The sequence below is a fragment of the Sabethes cyaneus genome, chromosome 1, assembly GCF_943734655.1.
Source record: "Sabethes cyaneus chromosome 1, idSabCyanKW18_F2, whole genome shotgun sequence".
In the NCBI taxonomy this organism is placed as follows: Eukaryota; Metazoa; Arthropoda; class Insecta; order Diptera; family Culicidae; genus Sabethes; species Sabethes cyaneus.
The window spans coordinates 34,509,885-34,531,429 of record NC_071353.1 but is presented as its reverse complement, the minus strand read 5'-3'; the positions used below and the strand labels follow the sequence as shown (position 1 = coordinate 34,531,429).

General features: G+C 43.2%; 1 protein-coding gene across 1 annotated transcript in view; it reads left to right on the top strand.

The window, feature by feature from the left end:
- The window catches only part of LOC128745548 (thyrotropin-releasing hormone receptor), a 109,239-nt gene that overhangs the window by 7,895 nt on the left and 79,799 nt on the right, over positions 1-21,545 (top strand). Inside the window, exon 2 of the mRNA XM_053842622.1 lies at positions 318-480. Coding sequence (XP_053698597.1) covers positions 318-480 — 163 coding nt within the window. The remainder of the gene's footprint in view (positions 1-317; positions 481-21,545) is intronic.

Sequence of the window (21,545 nt, the reverse complement as noted above, 5' to 3'; positions counted from 1 at the left end):
ACGGCTTTTTACCCTAGGTCCATCAAGTTTTATCAATAAACGTGAATATCTCTGGATTCCGCTGGGATAAATTAAAACTTTTTTCACCTAAAGACCACCGTGACCACGTAACCATGTGACACGCAAAGGTTTAGAAGTTAATTAGTTAATTGTTGAGGTTGCTTGTAGTGGATAAAATATATTATATGTGTTAAACAGTTTTCTTTGATTACACTTGCAGTTACTTCATAGGTTATCTTCATTTTTCATGAATAAAACATTAAACCAGTTTGATAAAGAATTTTAATCTAATAGTTAATAAACTTCCCATATTGCAGGTTCCCATCGTCATACTCAAAACGAAAGACATGCGCAACTCGACCAATATTTTCCTGACAAACCTGAGTATTGCCGACTTGCTGGTACTGCTGGTCTGTACCCCAACGGTTCTGGTGGAGGTAAACTCACCGCCAGAGGTGTGGGTACTCGGAGAGGAAATGTGTAAGTAGAAAACCATACCGGAACAGCAACAAAAAAAAAGAACATTAATATCAATCTATTTAGAACCAATAACGCTTGCGGGTGGCACCCATCATCATCCAAGCACTATCGCTATCGCAGCGACACGCTACGGCTAATTGCATGCAATTCAGGTGGAATTAATTCTGCCATCATCTAGCGGCATGTGCAAGACATACCGTAATTGGTTCACTGTCAAGTCTTGTGCTGCAGTGTCTGCTGCTAATCACACATTTCGGTAGACAGCGACTATGGTATCACACCGCCGCTGTCACGCCACCGTCGAAGGAATACTCGGTTCTGTACTGCAATTACCGAAAAGCAGTTGCCACCGCCGCCGCCGCCGTCGTCGTCGTCGTCGTAGTCGCAATTCCAATCCGAAGAGCTTTAATTAACAATTTCATTATAAAAGCAATCGTTGTCACTTGTTTGCTTCGCGCGACCATTATTCGGATGGGATTGCGGCTTTGTTTCTTTTTTGTTGTTCATGTAGGTACTTGATTGTCCTTTGTTTGTTAGGTTCTAGGCTTGACAAAAAAAATTAATAACAGTACCTTGTGTGCTGCTGACGAAACCGGTTTACGGCCAGAATGTGGTTTGCACGGTATGCCGGTGTGGCTCATTAACTTAAATGATTAAATTTAAAGTGAATACTTAGTTGGTGCTGTTTCACGTGACTTTTAGCCAATTTTACAAAAATAAAAAATAAACAAAACAAAGTAAACAAACCTATACAAAAGATGAAATATATAAAGATTTGTACAACAAAACAATTGAGTGCTTCAAATAGTGAAAAATCAATTTGCTATCGGCAGGCATGGACCTTATTCCATTATTTTGATTATACTGTTACATTTCCTATGTTTTCTTCTACAAGTTCGGATTGTAAACAAAGCAATAAGTCAAAAAAACCGTCCAGACAAGATTTAAAATATTTGTATTCCTAATTTCAATAACCTGGACATCAAAATAGTCCGAATTTCGTTCGTTTAACAATCGAAAACGTTTAATTTGCCTCAGAAGGAACTGTAACCATTAGTTTTTAAATAAAAAATAAATATTATGAGGCACGATATTTTCTCCAACTCTGCAATCAATACGTTTCAGATTGTAAATATATATATGCTAATCGATATCGTCTACCACACTATCATAACAACCGGCCTGCGGTTGCTGGTTGGCAGCTGGTGTTGCGTTGTGGGTTTAACTTGCAGGCCGAGGAACTGTTTCATATCTTTCTGGAACTCTATATCTAAGGCCGGTTGCGGTGGTATCGGTCGTCGTCTGTCTTCGATTTTCCGCCAGCACAAAGCACGCTCCGCTGGCTGCAGCGAACCGATAAAACTACCCACCGAGGTAATAATTGCGCCAATACGATTCGCGGTGCGTCGCTCAATTTTGTGCCGGTTTATAATTTATTGTTGTTCGATAGGTGTCGGAATGGTGCCATCCGTTGTTGTAGGTGCACTGGTGGCTGCTGGCTGGTGACGTGTTTGTTTTTGTATTTTGCTGCTACCGATTCTATACAGGACCGAGTACGAACACAGTAATTTGCGGAAAAAAGAAACGACCTACAGTCAACTAATTGCACAAAAATGCATCCCGTGGTATTTTTTTACTCCGTTGGTTTACCCCACATTAACGAAGTCTGTATGCATACCAGTTTTTGCTAATTGTTTCTACCATCAAACGACCCACGTTGTGAAGTCAACAACGTTGTGGCGAGTACCTACTCTTTAAATCGTTCGATCGTACGTCAGAATGATGTGCGCCTAGCGAGCAGCAAAATCCGGGTGTAAACTTGTTACAGGCTGTTCCATGCTCCATTAGTCTGGCTGCCAATTTTCACTCGTTCCTTGCCAGGTTTTCGCGCATCCATAAATACCCAGTGAGCTGCTAATGAATCGCACCTCTACTCGCTCTAGTCGAATCGGAGAAATAGGAGAATGATGGGTCCAATGGACCTGGGAAAAATTGCACAAAGTACTTTTTACGCAACGTTCAAATCTAATCGAACAACCTGTGATTGGAAAGTAAGAAAAATTATCTACACACCCCGACATGGAAATATTGTTCCCCCGTTTCGCCTAGAAGGTTGTTTGCCAACTCTGGCATAAATAACGGCTTATAGAAATAAATTTTATAGCAATCCATTTGGGCAACAAGATGCACTTGCCGTGGTGGGAACGAACTGCAGCAATACGAAATATCACCGCTCATTTGACCCGACGCGCTCGGCGGGTGAGTCTGTGTGTTTTATGTATTTCGTGTAAATATTTTGCCCACTAAGTCGCGGTCTTTTTGGAATACGTTGTATGACTGCGAACAACAGTCAGTCTGCAAGTGCTCCCAGTGGGATTATGTCGGTACCAATCTGGAGCGAATTTTATTTCCCAATGAGTAAGCTCTGTTGAATTTGGTTTATTAACCCAACCCAACAATCAATATTAAGACTAGGTGATAAAGGTAAAGAAACTCATCATGGAGAGCTTATTGTTCATAAACAACAATTCCATGCATACAATACTATTGAAATGTGAAAGTTTGACAATTTTGTTCAAAACTTTTCAAGTTATTCCGTAAAAGAAAAACTCGGAAGCGTTTTTATTTTACTTGGCCTTCTGATTCATCGTATTCCCAATAACCATCAATTTTGCACATTTTTGCCCTTAGGCTATTTTTAAAAAATCATCCAGAAAACGATGAATTTCAATATGTTGAAAACGATTCTACTAGGTAATCATACTTTTCAAACGTGAGTAGCTAACAGCGCATGAATCTGTTCAGCAATCTCTGAGAAAGAGACAACTAAACTTAAGCGTTACATACACCGACGCACATATCTGCATACATGCACATATCCGAACACATACACACATGCACACTTATCACGGACGTAGCCAGAAATGTTTCTTGGGGGGGGGGTCTACAATAAAAAATCTCACATAGTCTAACCGTTTAGTTAAGAACAAGTTTATTCAGAAAATGGGGGGTTACTCACTTTACTTTAGTGGCAACGGTCCGTTACCGATCCTGCGCCGAACGAATTATGGTCCTCCAGTACCGTCGGTCTTGGGCTGCCGTTCTCCAATCCCCACGAACACCAGCTGAACGTGCATCGTCTTCGACAGCACACACCCACCGGAGGCGGGGTCTGCCTCGGAGTCTACGGCCTCTTCCTGGTTCTCTGCTGAAAATAGTTTTGGCTACTCTTTCATCGGGCATTCTAGCCACGTGTCCAGCCCACCGCAGTCTGCCACATTGCACTACCTTCACTATATCAGCATATTTGTATACTTGGTACAGCTCGTGATTCATTCGCCTGCGCCACACTCCATTTTCCATTTTGCCACCAAGTATAGATCGCAGAATTTTACGCTAAAAACCCCAAGTACTAGCCGATCAGCGTCCTTTAGCGTCCATGATTCGTGTCCGTAAAGGGCCACCGGGAGGATTAGTGTTCTGTAGAGCGCCAGTTTTGTGCGAATTTGCAAACTACGGGACTTCAGCTGGCTACGTAATCCGTAGAAAGCCCGATACGCGGATGCAACTCGTCGTTTCACTTCGCGGTTTACATCGTTATCATATGTCACGAGTGTACCAAGGTATAGAAATTCCTCCACTACTTCATATCGTTCCCCATCTAACTCCACCTTGGCACCAACACCTCTTGGGCTCCCACGTTCCCTACCAGCAACCATGTACTTCGTTTTGGCAGTGTTAATGGTAAGTCCCAATCTCACCGCTTCCCTTTTAAAGGGCCTGAAGGCCTCTTCCACTGTTCTACGGTTCATTCCGATAATATCGACGTCATCCGCAAAACCAAGAAGCATGTGAGATTTCGTGATGATATTTCTATTTCTTTCTACGTTTGCCGTTCGTAATGCACCTTCCAAGGCAATGTTGAAAAGCAGGTTAGAGAGTGCATCCCCTTGCTTCAGTCCATCCAGCGTCATGAAAGCAGCTGAGGTCTCACCTGCTATTCTAACGCATGTTTTGAATCCGTCCAACGTCGCACGAATCAGCGTAACTAGTTTCGTCGGAAAACCATCTTGTAGCATTACCTGCCACACCTCATTTCGTTAAACTGAATCGTACGCCGCTTCAAAGTCCACAAACGATGGTGTGTCTGCAAGTTGTACTCCCGGAACATGTCTAGCAACTGACGCAGGGTAAACATCTGATCCGTCGTGGAGCGACCCTCACGAAAACCAGCTTGGTACTCGCCGATGAACTTACTTACTTACTTACTTATGTGTCCATGTCCGCCGGTCCGGCAGAACAAAGGGATGAAATCAGAGATCTCCACTGCTGACGGTTACCCGCCATGGCTTTTACCTGTCGCCAGGACAGGTTCTCGTCTACAGCCCGGATGTCGTTGGCTAAGCTCCGTCGCCATGAGCCTCTGGGTCTGCCTCTTCTACGCTGTCCTTGTGGATTCCAGTCGAGTGCTGCTCTGCAAACCTCGTTCGCTCCTTTCCTCAAGGTGTGTCCGATCCACTTCCACCTACGCTCACGAATTTCTGTGGCTATCGGCCGTTGATGACACCGACGATGGAGTTCCTCATTGGATATCCAATTATCAGGCCACCAGGCACGAATAATATATCGCAGGCACCGGTTAATGAATACCTGCAGTTTTTGCGTTGTCTCCGCTGAGACGCACCACGTTTCGCAGGCATACAGCAGTACGGATTTAACGTTTGAATTAAAGATTCGGGTTTTCGTACGTAGAGTGATCTGGTTTGAGCGCCAAATGTTTCGCAGACCTGCAAAGGCACCCCTGGCCTTCCTGATCCGTGTGGCTATATCAGTCTTGGTACCACCATTGGGCGTTGTTTGGCTACCAAGATATTGAAAGACGGCTACCTGCTCAACTTGTTGTCCCGCTACTGTAAAGTTGGTTGAATTGTCAGTGTTCACTACCATAGACTTAGTTTTCGCTACATTGACTGTGAGACCTGCTGCCTGGGAGCTCTCGGAGAGGTCGTCTAACTTGCTCTGCATATCGTTTCGGCGTTGTGCGAGCAAGACAATGTCGTCGGCTAGGTCGAGGTCATTTAGCTGCTCCATCGTTAGAGGATTCCAAGGCAATCCTCGATTTGGTCTACTGTCAATTGCTCCAACTAATATCTCATCCATAACGATGAGAAACAGAAGCGGTGATAAAATGCAGCCCTGTCTCACGCCAGCAGTAACCCTTATGGGGTCGGACAAGACGCCGTCGTGCAAAACCTTGCACGAGAACGCCTCGTACTGAGCCTCGATGAGATGGACTGGCTTATCTGGAACTCCTCTACGCCTAAGTGCGCCCCAGATGTTTTCGTGATTGAGTCGGTCGAACGCCTTTTCAAAGTCAACGAACACCAGCAGAAGAGAGTCCTGGAATTCGTTGATCTGCTCCAATATAATGCGGAGCGTTGTGATATGGTCTACACATGATCGGCCAGCACGGAATCCAGCTTGCTGCCGCCGGAGAGTAGCGTCGATCTTCTCCTGAATCCGGTTGAGGATTACCTTACAGAGTACTTTGAGAGTAATACAGAGCAACGTGATGCCACGCCAGTTACCGCATTCCGTTAGGTCTCCTTTCTTAGGGACTTTGACCAATATGCCCTGCATCCAGTCCACCGGAAAAGTTGCGGTTTCCCAAATATTGCTGAAAAGCTGATGCATCATCTGTGCTGACAAAGATGGGTCAGCTTTGAGCATTTCGGGTGAAATACGATCTATCCCTGGCGCTCTATTGGATTTCATACTCTTGATGGCAGCTACAATTTCATCCAGCGATGGCGCCTCCGAGTTCACGCGATTTATTCGACGAACTGTAGGCGTCGTACGCTGCTGGTTTTGTTGGTCTCTGACATTTGAAACTCGGAAGAGTTGTTCAAAATGTTCAGTCCATCGCTTAAGCTGTTCTGTACGGTCAGTCAATAGCTGACCAGCTCTGTCCTTTAGCGGCATCTTTGTATTCATCCTGGCACCACTAAGGTGGCGAGAAATATCGTACAACAAACGGATATCACCATTGGCGGCGGCGGTTTCTCCTTGTTCGGCTAGGGAGTTAGTCCAGGCTCTCTTGTCCCGCCTACAAGCACGTTTAACAGCCCTCTCCAGTTCGGCGTATCGTTGACGGGCAGCTGTCTTAACCGATCTGGTCCGCGCTCGCTCAATGCCGGCTTTCGCCTCTCTCCGCTCGTCGATCTTCCTCCAAGTTTCATCCGAAATCCACTCCCTCCGCCCACTGCGCGCTTTGCCGAGGGTTTCATCACTGGTCGTGATGAAGGCGTTCTTGATGCCGGTCCATTGCTCTTCGACGGTTCCACCAGATGGCAACTCCGAGGCTCGAGATTCAAGTTGTTCAACAAAGGCCCTTTTCACCTCAGGATTCTCCAATCGGCGGACGTCGTAGCGGCACCCAACTTTCTCCTCCCGTCGTTGGACACGTGCGACGCGCAGACGTATCTCAGCGATAACAAGATGATGGTCGGATGCAATGTCAGCGCTGCGTTTGTTGCGTACATCAAGAAGGCTCCTTCTCCATTTCCGGCTGATGCAGATGTGGTCGATTTGGTTTTCTGTTCGGCCGTCGCGGGAAACCCACGTGACTTTATGTACTGGTCTATGGGGGAAGAGCGATCCACCAATGACCATGTCGTTATTACCACAGAATTCTGTAAACAGCTCCCCGTTTTCGCTCATCTCTCCTAGGCCATGGCGTCCCATGACGCGTTCAAGGTCCGCGTTGTTTGAGCCAATCTTCGCGTTGAAGTCGCCCATGTGAATTTGGATGTCCCCCTTCGGGATTTTCTCAACCACGCTGTTCAGCTGGCTGTAAAAGCTCTCTTTCTCCTGCAGGTCGGCAGCATCTGTTGGCGCATAGCACTGGATTGCCGTAAGGTTCCTAACCCGTGTTCTAAATCTGGCAACGATTATTCGCTCATTTATTGGTTCCCACTTCATCAGGGCCGCATGTGCCCCTGGGCTCAGTAGGAATCCAACTCCTCTTTCTCGAGTAGCATTTTCACCTCGTATGCCAGAGTAGAGCAAGACTTGCCCGGATGATGTCCTGTGTTCGCCAGTACCCGGCCAGCGGACCTCGCTCAGCCCCAGGATTTCAAGCTTCAGGCGGCTAGCTTCCCTTGCAAGTTGAGCTAGCTTGCCCTGCTGGGCAAGGGTCAGTATATTCCATGTTCCGATTCGTGTCCGTGTTTTCATGCTAAAGGTCGTTGCCAATAATCCGGAGAGATTTCTTCTTTCATTTTCATTAACTTTTTGTGTGTTCTGGTACAGTAGGCTGTTAACCTAAGGTCCTTATCCCGCTGATGGGGCTGCCATCTTAATGTGGGCGGGAGCCACTGTGCCCCCTTTCCTGTTAGCATACGACAACCGAAGTTGCGTACCCCAGCCGGCACCTCGTGGAGGTAGGAATAGGAGTTAATGAACAGAGGTTATGGAATGCACATGTTCACCCTTTGCCAGCCACTCGCCGATGAAGGACTCCGCTAACGGTCTCAATCTGCAAAACAGGATACGGGAAAGCACCTTGTAGGCAGAATTGAGCAATGTAATTCCTTGATAGCTTTTACACTCCAGTCGATGTCCCTTTTTGAAAATTGGGCAAATGAGGCCATCCAACCACTCCTCCGGCATTTGTTCTTCCTCCCAGATCCTGACAATGATCCAGTGTATTGCTTCGTACAGCCGCTCGCTCCCCGCTTGTAGAAGTTCAGCCGGGATACCATCCTTCCCAGCAGCCTTCAGCTCACTTATTGCCTTTTTAACCTCCTCCTGTGTTCGTGGCTCCATAGCTAGACCATCGCTTACAATTCATATCCCGTCCCTGCTGATCTCCGCATTCACCTCTCCATTCAACAGTGTCAGGAAGTACTCCTTCCACCTGGCTGCTATCGCCGTGTTGTCGGTAAGCAGGTTGTCAGCACTATCATTGCACATCACAGGCATGGCAAAATTCCTGCATCTCACCGTTTTATAGAAACTCCGTGTGTCGTTGCTGGAGTATCGCTCCTCTGCGCCGGCGAGCGCGTGCTCCTCGTACTCGCGTTTCTTGATGGATTCTCGATAGATTCTTTTTCCGCAGCTCTAGTCTCTCTGTACCTCTCTCTGTTTTGACGCGTTGCCGCAGTGAGCATGCGACTCCTGGCCTGGTTATTTTCATCTGTCACTCTCTGACATTCGGCATCAAACCAGCTGTTACGCTGTCTTCCACGCGTCGTGCCTACCACCTGCGAGCTTTCGCCGTGTTCAACAGCCTTTCGCGAATCTTACTCACTACGAGATAGTGGTCAAAGTCCCCGAAAAGACCGAACATTGATAACTTCCAAAAAGTGTCGACCATCAATCAAGACATGATCGATCTGAAAGCTAAAGTCTCCTTTTGGATACCTCCAGGTGTGTTTCCGAATATTCAAACGTGGAAAGTAGGTGCTACAGATGGTCATTCCTCTGGCGGCGGCAAAATTCATGAGCCTCAGACCGCTATCATTGGTCGACAGATGAAGGCTATGTCTTCCAATGACTGGACTGAAGAATTCCTCCCTCCCGATCTGCGCATTTGCATCTCCGATGATGATTTTTACGTCGTGTTTTGGGCACTCTCCATAGGTCCTTTCAAGCCTGTCGTAAAACTCGTCCTTAGCATCATCGGATTTATCATTTGTCGGTGCGTATAAGTTAATTAGGCTGTAGTTGAAGAATTTGCCCTTAATCCTCAACACGCATATACGGTCATCTACGGGCCTCCACCGGATACCTCGTTGCTTTTGTTTTCCCAACACTATGAAACCGACTCCATGTTCCATGTGGTACTTGAAAGAAGTGCCTGCAATAGGGCCTACTGCATGGAACTCCCTTTCTCCGGAATTTGGCCGCCGAACTTCCTGAATAGCAGCGATCTCCACTCCGAGTTGATGCAGCTCTCGAGCAAGCAAGCCAGCCCGTGCTTGTTCATGGAGAGTTCGGACATTCCAGGTACCAAGTTTCCAATCATTATCCCTTAATCGTTTCCTTGTTTCTTGCCATGTCCTATACCGATTGTTCCGTCCTGAATTTTTTCTTCGTTATTCGTGGTAATTGAGTTTTCGGTATACTACCTCACCGGGGTCGCGATACCTACATCCCGTTGATGGGTCTGCCATCTTAGGTATAGCTTGCGGGATACAGCATTTCATATTCAGCCGTCCGTTTCGAGACAGACGCTGTGTGAGCCGCCCCTCACCTAGAGAACAGGCGCTCTAGTTCGCACATCAGTAAGTACATGAAGCATTGGTAAGGCCATCGACCGTCATCATTTGACTTAGATCTGCATGGAGGCGCTAGGTGGGAGCTTGATAGAGCCAGAGCTATGTTTGACGCTCCTTCCAGGTAACTCTCTCCATTTCATACAAATGGGGAGTTTTCAGTTAAAAGTTATTTTGGCTAAAATTTTGGCCTCAGAGTTGGCATTGAGGTACGTTCGAGAGAGCCAAACCAGAGAACGTCTTTCTGCGTCCATAATTTTGGCTGGTCTTCCACTATCTTGCTTGCGAGTAGTTACTATGCATCTTAGGATATGGTAAACAGTCGAAGTCACAACATATTCGCAAAAAATTCGAAAAAAATTCAAAATTTTAGTTGTCACCCGTTACAAGCGTTCCCGGACATGTTCAGGACAGTGCTGCAAAAATATCTAGAAGATGGTCATATCCCGTATCAATGGATGCTGCAGATGCTAGTGCTGTTGCTGAAGTCAGGAAAGCCTACGGGAGATGCGGCGGCATATAGGCATATCTGCTGAAAAAGCTCCTGAAGGGACTGACGAGGTACACAAAAAGTGAATATGGTCTGTCGAATATTCATTTCGACGTTTTTTGCCATTTTAAAGAAGGACGCCTTCAACAGTGCTAGCTGGGAAGTCAGTGCCGAGTCGCTGTATAGAATGCAGGTCCCGGCATATCCATGCAGAATTCCGAGGAGTTACTTCCGGAGCCGGGTACTTGTTTACGAGACCGCCACGGGCGTAAGACAATGAATATTGTCAGGAGGTTCCATGCTCGGGCCTACGCTCTGTAATGGGATGGTGTACTGACTTTAAAGTTACCCATAGGTGCGGTGATTGTCGGTTTTGCAGACGACATAGTGTTATCAGTGACAGGCGAGTCACTAAAAGAGGTAGAAATGCTGTTGACAGAGGCAATTGGAAAGATCGAAAATTGGTTGCACGGAAGAACGCTTCTCCATAAAACGGAGATTTTGTTGATCAGTAACTGTAAAGCAGTACAGGGGGCTGTTTTCACCATCGGAAGACACGTCATTACTTCAACGCATGCTATCACACGTCTGGGAGTATGGAATGCATATGCTGCCGGTTGTCCACTGGTTAACCGTCGATTTTTGATCATTTTATTTCTGTTAAGCCCCAAGCCATCGATTCCTCTTCCTACACGGATAGAAATTTGATCTCCAAAACGAGCAAAATGACTCATGATTCCAAGTTTCTAGCATATGATTTATGAAAATACACCATGAATAATAATCAAGATATCAAGAGCTTCTTGCAGTACAACACAACGTAAAATCATAAACTATTATTCATGATTTTGTACTGTCTGATATGGCAGTTAAGTCATGATTTGACAGGAGCTCACATTTCATGATTCCATGATTTCATTCGTGGCATCAGAATCAAATTTCTTTCCGTGTAAGATTCTGTTCACGTTAGTTACGATTGTTTGAACATAATAAAATGTCATAATACACCTTTTTACATACATCATTGACTTTCTGCACCATCCTAGAAACGTTGCGTCAAGATTTCTCTTGGTTGGTGTTTTAGACGGTCGCCATATGATATTCTTCCATCTTAATTTACTTGCTTTGTTCATATCCATTTTTCAGAATCGTCTTCCGCAAAATCAATAAATATTTGGCATCCTCCGAACAATAGTCACCATTGAAATAATAACAAATCAACTCTCTCGAACCCATATAAGGCCGAAAAAGTAATCAATCAGAGTATGCAACTTGACCCCGGATCTGGCAACAAGGTTAAAAGAACACAGCCTCTGAAACTACGGAATTCACATCGCCCCGGCGCGCTGATGAGAGAGAGTTGACATCAACCATATGCCCGCTCAAGATGGCAAGATGCGGTATGGTGCATCTACAATATCAGCCTGCTGTGTTTACGTTCGGTCGGGCGCACGATTCCTCGTTTATTCGCCTTTGAAATTGTCTGTTGCAGTTTTTATTCCCGCCCGAGTAGGTATCCAAATTATTGTCCTCTTTTTTTGGTGGTTCTCCTTTCCGTCTCCCGATGCACTTTGTCTGTGGCAAACCTTTGAAGTGGCAGAAGTATCAAATTTCATGCAAAGTTTAACGCTGTGAGAGATTTCAATCATCGTTCATTTGCGATTAAAATGACATAGGTAGGAACGTTCAATCCGGACCGCGTGCGAGCCTGTTGATTTATTCCGGTCGTATATTGCTTGAGCTCCTGCTTGAAAACCGACGGGGAAGTGCATGGATCAGCTATTGTACCGAACTGCTGGGTAAACTTTATAATTGCGTGATGGATTGCAGCAATACTGTTTTTTAAGCCGTAATGTCAGCTCTTGTGCTGCGTAATTGAAAACATATTTTAATTCTGATCTGAGTTCGAGATTTTACCATTCGATCGAAACCGCATTGTGCCGGAGTAAACAATGTTTTCCGATTGAATGTTCCGTTTCGTTGCAATTTTTTTTTGTGAAATGGTTGAAAACTGCAAAGCTGTTTTGTTGAATGTCCAGAGCTTAATATTATTTTTATTTTAATTCTTGGATTGAATTGTCAATCCCTACAAAGCGGAAATAAACTGAATAAATTTCAAATTAAAAAGCTGAATCGTTATCATTTTGATAATTACACCTTGTAAAGGTGTCCGAGATGCGATCGTACCGACAACACAGCAGTAACATTCAACCTCCGAAGCTCACTGCAATGTGACAAACGAGACAGAAAAATTTAATTACGGAATCTAATGAATATGCATTGAATCTGGTAGGAAATTCGAAACACTACACTAAACTGTGTCAAATAATGTGCTGGCTGTAAGGGCCATCCCACGAGTCCATCGTCACGATGGTACACATGCCATGATTGTTCCAGTTCGAAATCGACTCACACAGGCTTATGCGGGCTCGGCTACCAACTAAGCCTGTTTATCAGTATGGTTCGGTTGACCTAACGCACGGAAATCGAGTTCCAACGTTTTCAACTGTCCACCCTGCATCGAATAGAACGGAACCCAGCGCGTAACTGACCAACTGTCCAACAGTGCGAGAAGTTGAAGCCCGGCGATGGAACAAAACTTTACGTCAATTCAATCTAACGTACGGTCCCTGAACGCAAATGGGACAAAATAAAATCTAATAAAAATTCACCGCAGGATAGCACACTCAAAGTGAGCGGAAATTATAATTAGTTGGGAAATGTCCCGGCAATGTCTTGGAATCCCCTTTCCGGCTGACCGACTGGCTGTAAGGTGCTCGTACTGTGCCAAAGGTCATTCGCCTTTTTTAGTGGATAACAACATAACAGCAGAGCGCTTCGATAGGGATTTGCAGGGTATCACAAGAGATTAGTAAAATTGCGTTTTAGTTACGTCGCATTCGAATTGCCACTCTTTTCTAGTTTCTTTGATTTGTTTTACTTGTACAACTGGAATCACCATGAACAATAATTACGATGGACTATTAATTTTAATTGGTTCAAAATACATCATAATAGTTTCTAATGGCTGACAGAGGAAAATGGAGAATAAAATGTGGAAGGAATGAAATCGTTATGCTACATTGTTTCTTAACCAAAGGGGGGTCTAAAGAATTGAATCATTTTTTCGTTTTTCCTAGAGTAATATATGAAGCTGTGAAAGCCGTAGAACTTCATTAGTGGCAGGTTTCCTAAATATGGTTACTTATTACAGATGAAACATGATTTGTAAATTTATACAATTTTATACGGGTAAGAAAAACTGCATGCTACCAGCTGACAAGTAGATACAATGCATACAGATCTTAAAGTTGCTTTTGATTGTGTTGAATACTAAATTCTGCTTCAAAAACCGAATCGTTTAGGAGTATATGACGGCTTTGTTTGCTGATTTCAAAAATATCCCAAATTCAACAGCTAGCAAAGTTAGGATTTACTAAATTGTACAGTTTTTGCCTGCACCAGCAGTCTAGAGTTCCACAGGGTAGTAGCTTAGGACTATTATAATTTCTTTTACTCTTTGACGTAAAACTCCTCAGGAAGGTAACTGATACAGTGGGAATTCTAAAAAATCAAAACATGTGAGCGTCACGAAAGATTATGAACGCTAATAGTTCTGCCAATTATAAATGAACTAGCTGACCCGACAAACTTCGTATTGCCCCAAATTAAACTGTGTTGTACATAAACCCTGAATCTCGGATGACCTTTATCACAATCTTGAGTTTTGCAAGTTTCTGAGGAGTTCATGGGTGTTTTAATATACAAATTTTCCTCACAGTAAAATAGAAAACAACTCCCCCCATTGCTTAGCCTGATAAAATATAGCGGAGAGCATTTAAATTTTCGCCATCATTACAAACCATTTCTCCGAAAACCATTCTGCGAAACACCCATTATCCGTTGACCATAACGTGGAATACAGAATTTCGCAGAATAACATTTCGCAAAAAACCTTACGTGGGATGTACCATTTCACGGAAAATGTTTTCGTAGAAAGTACCATTTCGCAGGGGTAACCCAACTGAATGAAAGTAATAGAGGTCAGTAGATCTAGGAAAATAAATAAACCTAGATAGAGGTGATCTCTACGGGGGGCTGCCTATGGTCGTCTCGCGCTGAATTATCTAATGTTACTATTGATAGTTTTTGATGGTCTTGTTATTGATTAATGTTTTATGAATCTAAAATTTCTCGAGTTTGATTAGTTTTTGAGTTACGCAAAAATTTCTGTTTTATTTGTATGAGTCCTTACCCGAGTAACAATTTTGGTTTTATTGCACTCTTATAATGGCATTTAAGACCATAATTGGTCTTGAAGACCACCATAAAAGTACAATAAAACTTAAATTGTTGCTTGGGTATCCCCCATCCCCCTACCACAGGGGTGAGGGGTCTCAAACCATCATTAAAAAAATTCCTGCCTCCAAATTTGGTTCCATTTGCTTGATTACTTCTAAAGTTATGTGAAAAATTGTATTTCATTTGTATAGGAGTCCCCCCTCCTCTTAAAGCAGGGAGAGGTTTCAATTCAGCATAGAAAACATTCTTGTCTCCAAAAACACCCACATGTCAAATTTTGTTCCATTTGCTTGATTAGTTCTCGAGTTATGAGGAAATTTGTGTTTCATTTGTATCGGAGTCCCCCCTCCTAAAAAGGTAAGAGGTCCTAATTCATCATAGAAAAAGTTGTTGTCTCCAAAAACACCCACATGTCAAATTTGGTTCCATTTGCTTGATTAGTTCTCGAGTTATGAGGAAAATTGTATTTCATTTGTGTGGAAGCCTCCCTCTTAAAAGGGAGAGGGATCATTATTCCCGTCCTATATAGGGGAGGGATCTCAATTCGCCATAGAAAAAAAAATTGCCTGCAAAAACACCCACATGCTAAATTTGGTTCCATTCGCTTGATTAGTTCTGGAGTTATGAGGAAATTTAGTTTTCTTTTGTATGGGAGCCCCCCCTCCTAAAAAGGTAAGGGGTCCCAATTCACCATAGAAAAAATTCATGCCTCAAAAAACACCCACATGTCAAATTTTGTTCCATTTGATTAATTAGTTCTCGAGTTATGAGGAAATTTGTATTTCATTTGTATAGGAGCCCCCCCTTCTAAAGTGGGAAGAGGTTTCAATTTACCATAGAAAAAATTCTTGTCTTCAAAAACACACACATGTCAAATTTTGTTCCATTTGCTAGGTTGGTTTTCGAGTTATGAGGAAATTTGTATTTCATGTGTATGGAAGCCCACCCTATTAAAAGGGAGAGGAGTCATAATTCCCCTCCTAAAGAGGGGAGGGGTCTCAATTCACCATTGAAAAAATTCACGCCTCCAAAAACACCCACATGCCAAATATGGTTCCATTTGCTTGATTAGTTCTGGAGTTATGAGGAAATTTGTATATCTTTGTATGGGAGCCCCCCCCCCCCTGCTATAGTAGGGAGGGGTCTTAATTCACCATAGAAAAAATTCTTGTCTCCAAAAACACCCACATGTAAAATTTTGTTCCATTTGCTTGATTAGTTCTCGCGTTATGCAGAAATTTGTATTTCATTTGTATGGGAGCCCCCCTTCTTAGTGGGGGGAGGGGACTCTAACCATCATAACAACCTTCCCTGGCCCCAAAAACCCCTATATGCAAATTTTCACGCCGATCGGTTCAGTAGTTTTTGATTCTATAAGGAACATAGAGCAGACAGAATTCCTTTTTATAGGCATAGATTTGTATGGGAGCCCCTCCTTTTAGTGGGGGGGAGGGGTCTTCTGCCATCGAGAAAACCTCCTTTAGCCCTAAGAACCTATACATACAAATTTTCACGCCGATCGGTTCAGTAGTTCTCGATTCTATAAGGAACATAGGGACAGACAGACAGACAGACAGAAATCCTTTTTTATAGGTATAGATTTTGATGGTTTGAATACCTATCGATTCACAATAGATGTAGCAATTATGTGATTTTTATTTTAATTACTATAATAGTGAAAATTAATAAAAAATTTCAAGGTCAAATTTCCGCATACATTTTCTTCGTGATTACCTTGCTTCACAGGTAGGAACAACAGTTAAACATACTAACTGTGTAGTGTGGTTTTCCTTTTACAAAACAAGTATCAAAACCCACCCGTCCCAACAAGATTCTTTACGACGTTTATACCTATACCAATTTGATATCTGTGCTTGTGAAGTGCGTCAGAGTGCGAAACCACCCCTTTCCTTCAACGGATTTTATCGTTTGAACTTTTAACCTAGTCCAATTTGATATCCTGAAACCAAATTTATCTTTAAACATTGAATCTAGTGTCCTGAAAGTGAAACATTATAGTAAAGTGAACGATTATCCTTTACTTTTGCCAGATTTTATCCATATACTGCAAGAATTTGTTCGGATTTTTTGCACGGAAACAGGGCTGAAGGGATATTTGTGTGTGTGACGTGATCCAGCAATTCTCACAGCGAGGAAAATCAGCGACTGTCTTATCCGATAATAGTGTTTCAACGTTGCTTGCTATTCTTAATATAGTTTATATAATACAATACTATACTTTATATAAGTATGCAAATAGCTGTAAAAAAAAGAGGGTCGAAAGGAACTAGTAAGATGCAGAGAACGTTAGCTAATTGATATTTTAACTGTCCACATGTTAGAGGTAAGACAATTATACTTCTAATCAATCCATCACAATGAATGGTCCTATCAACACTTTCGTGGCAATTGACGAATGCGAATCAGTGCTGTAAACAATAATAGTTGCCTAAAAATAAAAAATAAGAAAACTTATCCAATTTAATTCTACTATGTGTATTTTATTCAATGACAGATACGTATTTCGCCTACGACTTGCAGGCTTCCTCAGTGTCTGTTTTCGAACTAAATTAGCCAAAGCAATTTTACAGTTTTTATAGGAGCTTAAGGTTCCTTGCTGCTGGTATACAAAAGGTGATAGGTAAAGCGATACATTGTTTGCTTAAGACTACCTGTGTCAAACGATACAATGTTTGCTTAAGACTACCTGTGTAAAGCGATACAATGTTTGCTTAAACTACCTGTGTAGGTATACACAGTTGGTGTAGGTAAACTGATAATATTGTTAGCTATATTCTACTGGTAAACTAATTCTATTGCAGGAGTCTGAAATCTAAAAAATAAAATGTTAGTTAAATGAAGGAAAACCTGAAAGGGTCTAATGGGGTTATGCGAAAATTGTGAAAAATGTGAAATCGGGATCCGAGGAAGGAGAGAGAGTGAAGTTTTTTAACCAGAAGTTGTTACGTCTGTGTGTATTCCTGTATGTCTGTGTTTTGGCACATATTTGAAAAGCCAGGAGTAACCGTTTCCAGGGTCTTTATTTAGTAAAGTGGAGGAGCACCTCTTATAAATCTCTAAACTCTCTGCTACATCCATCTTCCACGCAGAGCAGTTATTAATTACTTTTGCGTTGTCAATGGTCAGCGGATGGTTGTCGTTGAAGACGTGCTCAGCCACTTTAGATCTAAATTGGTGTGTCAGACCTTTCTCGGCATCTCTTGATGCTTTTGCTATCTCTGCCAGGTGTTCTTTTGTTCGTGTTTCCAGATTCCTTCTAGTCTGGCCGATATACACCTTCTCGCATTGTGGGCAACTGATTTCATACACCCCGGATTTTCTTTGTTCTTCAATCGGGTCCTTAGTTGATCCCAACTTATTTTTGAGCTGGTTGTTTCGGCTCGTGTAGACTAGATCAATTCCAAATTTCCTCATTTTCTGACGGAGAGGGCGTGTAATGTTTCCGTCGTATTCTACTGCCACTCTCTTGAGTTCTGGTGTGATTGGTGTAAGTGTTGTTAGTGATTTCTTGTATTCGTCTCTTCTTTTCCGTTCCGTTCCGTATCCGTTCAGTTTAGCTATTTCAAGAATATGTGCTAGTTCTTTTTGTTTCCCTAGCTCACTTAACGGTAATGTTTCCATCCTATGTATCATGTGATGGAAAGCTGCCATTTTGTGTTGGTGCGAGTGGTTAGATGAGCTAGGTATAACTCGTTTGGTGTTCGTTGGTTTTCTATAAATTTCAATTTCTGTTTCTGTGCTTTCAATTTGTCTTATTATTATGATGTCCAAAAAAGGAAGTTTTCCGTCTTTCTCTAGTTCATATGTGAAGTGTATGTTCCTGTGTGTACCGTTCATGGCTGCTAGAATGGTTTCCAGCTCTCCTTTTTTGATGATGCTAAAAATGTCGTCGACGTAGCGCCACCATCTTGTTGGGAGTACTTGGTCTTGTTCCAGCTTGTTTTCAAGGTTAGCCATGAATAGTTCGCACAGAAACGGTGATAAAGGATTGCCCCTTCAGTCAATAATAGTTGTTTATTTTTTCGGTTTAACCCTAGTTGTAAGCAAGCTAACTTCGGCAACTGCATACCAGTTTGAAGCCAGCTACTTTAAGAAAACTTGATTATTGCCACAAGTCTTGTAAAAATTGTCAAAATGCGAAATCATCACCAATTAATCCTTGATGTATGTATCGCTAAAGACAGTAATTAATTTGTTTACAAATTGATATCGCTTAACCAGCTCTATTATTAGGGTTTCCCAAGTGAATGTGTGATGGAGTGAATGGACGGTATGGACGGTATGGTTTGTCCCATTTGCAAAAAGGGCGTTCAGCTAAATTGTTGCAATTACCACGGCATTGCGCTGATTAACGCAGCCCACCAGGTGCTCTCTCAGTTCTTGTTACATTGTCTCTCCCCAATAGCAAGATATCTCGAAGACAGGCGTTATGGTCGGTCGGATCACATTTTTATACTCCGGCAAACTTTCTAGTAATGTTGAGGATACAACGTGAGCACGCATTATATTTTCGTCGAGCGATATATACAGTCGAGCGATCTATGGCAAATCTATCGCTATTGAAAGCGAGATTTAGCGAGTTGGCATCGAAACGAGAGAAACTATCCTTACCAACAATAATCAACTCCTAATCTTCGCAGACGATTACGTACATTGCTAGTAACTTTGGAACAGCGGTGGGAATCTACGCAAGATTAAAAACGGAGGCTTGGAGGATTGGGCCAAAACTGTGTAAGAGGCTCCGGAGAAAAAAACGTTCGGTACTCACGACTATTGAAGGCAATGAACTGGAGGTGATTAATGAGGTCATATATTTGGTAGCTGACAACAATATGCATACTTAATAAGCTAGCTTGCCGGCCTAACATATAGCCTAATGAATATAGTTTCTCTACTTCAATTGGCCGAGACCGAGTACTCTCCGCCGGATCTCACTCCATCGGGTCTAACCATCTTGTGCCCCTGGTCGCCCTGTTCCTACTAGATTTGAAGCGAATGTCATCTTTCCAGGGTAGTTGTCCGGCATTCTTACAACATGTCCAGCCCAACGTATCCGTCCAGCTTTAGCCACCTTTTGGATACTGGGTTCGCCATAGAGCTGTGCGAGTTCATGGTTCATTCTCCGCCTTCATACTACGCTTTCCTGTACGCTGCCGATGATCGTTCTTAGCACTCGTCTTTTGAAAACTCTGTGCATTCGCAAGTCCTTCTCGAACGTTGTCCACGTTTAATACCCGTAGAGAACAACCGGTTTAACAAGCGTCTTGCACAGGATACACTTTGTACGGGGGCTCAGTCTGTTCGACCGCGATGAAGTCCATAATACGACTTCCGTCAATAATACGCCTCCGAATCTCACGGCTGATTTCATTGTATGCCGTTACCAGTGAGCCAAGGTAGACAAATTCATCGACTACCTCCAACTCATCGTCGTCTATCTTTACATTACTGTCCAAGCAGCGTCGGACGGCCTCGGTTTTGCCGGCCAGCAAGCAAAGCAAAGCCATGGGTATAAACGTCCTGCTGAAAACTTCTTTATCGACAGACTTCACTGGCGGCTATTAGAGTACAGGACAATTACGAGGCTAGTGCAACGATCCTACTGACTCTATAGCAGCACGCACCACCTCAAAATCGAGATTCGAACATACGACGACTGGCTTTTTGGGCTAGCATCGTACCCCGAAGCACCACTGCATGTACTTTGTTTTAGACATACTTACCTTTGACCCAATGTTTTGACGTAGGACTACGTCTTTGTTTACCATACTGGGACTGGGTAGCACTTTGTAAAAACGAAAAATAGAAGTGTAACGTTTGAATGAAATATTTCAAACGCTAATAGCTACTATACTACTGAACGAAACATAACAGTTAATATGTCGTTAGATAGATAAAATGTCCAGCAATTTTATAGTAACATATTAATAATAATTTTTTATACACTAAATAGTGAAAATGTGTGTAAAGTTTTAAGGTCGAATTTTCCCATACATTTCCCTTGTGATCGCCTAGCTTCACAGGCACGGACGACAATTAGATACACCAAAGGATTTGGATCCAAATGATAAACTTTGAGACCACTTTGTAAGCCACACCCCTTTTCCAATCCAATTGGCAACATCGATGGCTATTGACGGCAACACCGACCCCGAAGACAAGCGGAAACAGCGGGCAATGGCCAACGTGAATCCCACACGATGCACTTTACGTTACATTTTGCATTATCCCCATCGCAGCCATGCGAAATTGTTCGATAGCTTGCTCAATCAGTGTCGGACAATCATTTAAGCAGCAGCAGCCGATATGGTTTCCTCCACCACCTACACTAGCTTACAAGTAGCAGCGGCAGTGCCAATGACTATAAAATGGTACACTTGGTTCGCCGCCTGCTCATTTATCGCACGATCGCACTGACGGACGGTCAGTATTTATCATCGACGGCTATTGGTGGCGAAACCAACGGCATTTGGCGGCAACACCGACAGTAATTGGAGGTAAAAACGATGGCATTTTGGCGGCAACACCGGCAATTGGATGCAAATCCAAGTATTTTTGCGGCAATTAATGGCAATTCGAGGCATACCCGATGGCATTTTGGCGGCAGTTTCAATGGCAATTATCGCAAACCAACACTGAAGGCAAATGGAAACGGATCGACTGACGGGCAGCAAATTCAGCAGCAGGCCATTGTGGTCTTAAACAGTTCTTATAAGAACTATAGTAACTGAAGAATGGAAAGATTTTTCTACACTTTCTAAATGGTTAACGTTCCATTCGGATAATTATTTGAGCAGCAGCAGCAGCCGATCTGGTTTCTCCCACACCTACACTAGCTTACAAGTAGCAACGGTAGTGCCAGTGACTATAAAATAGCACACTAGGTTCGCCGTCTGCTCATTTATCGCACGATCGCACTGACGGACGGTCAGTATTTTGATAAAACTAATCCATTTCTACTTTACAGGGATTTG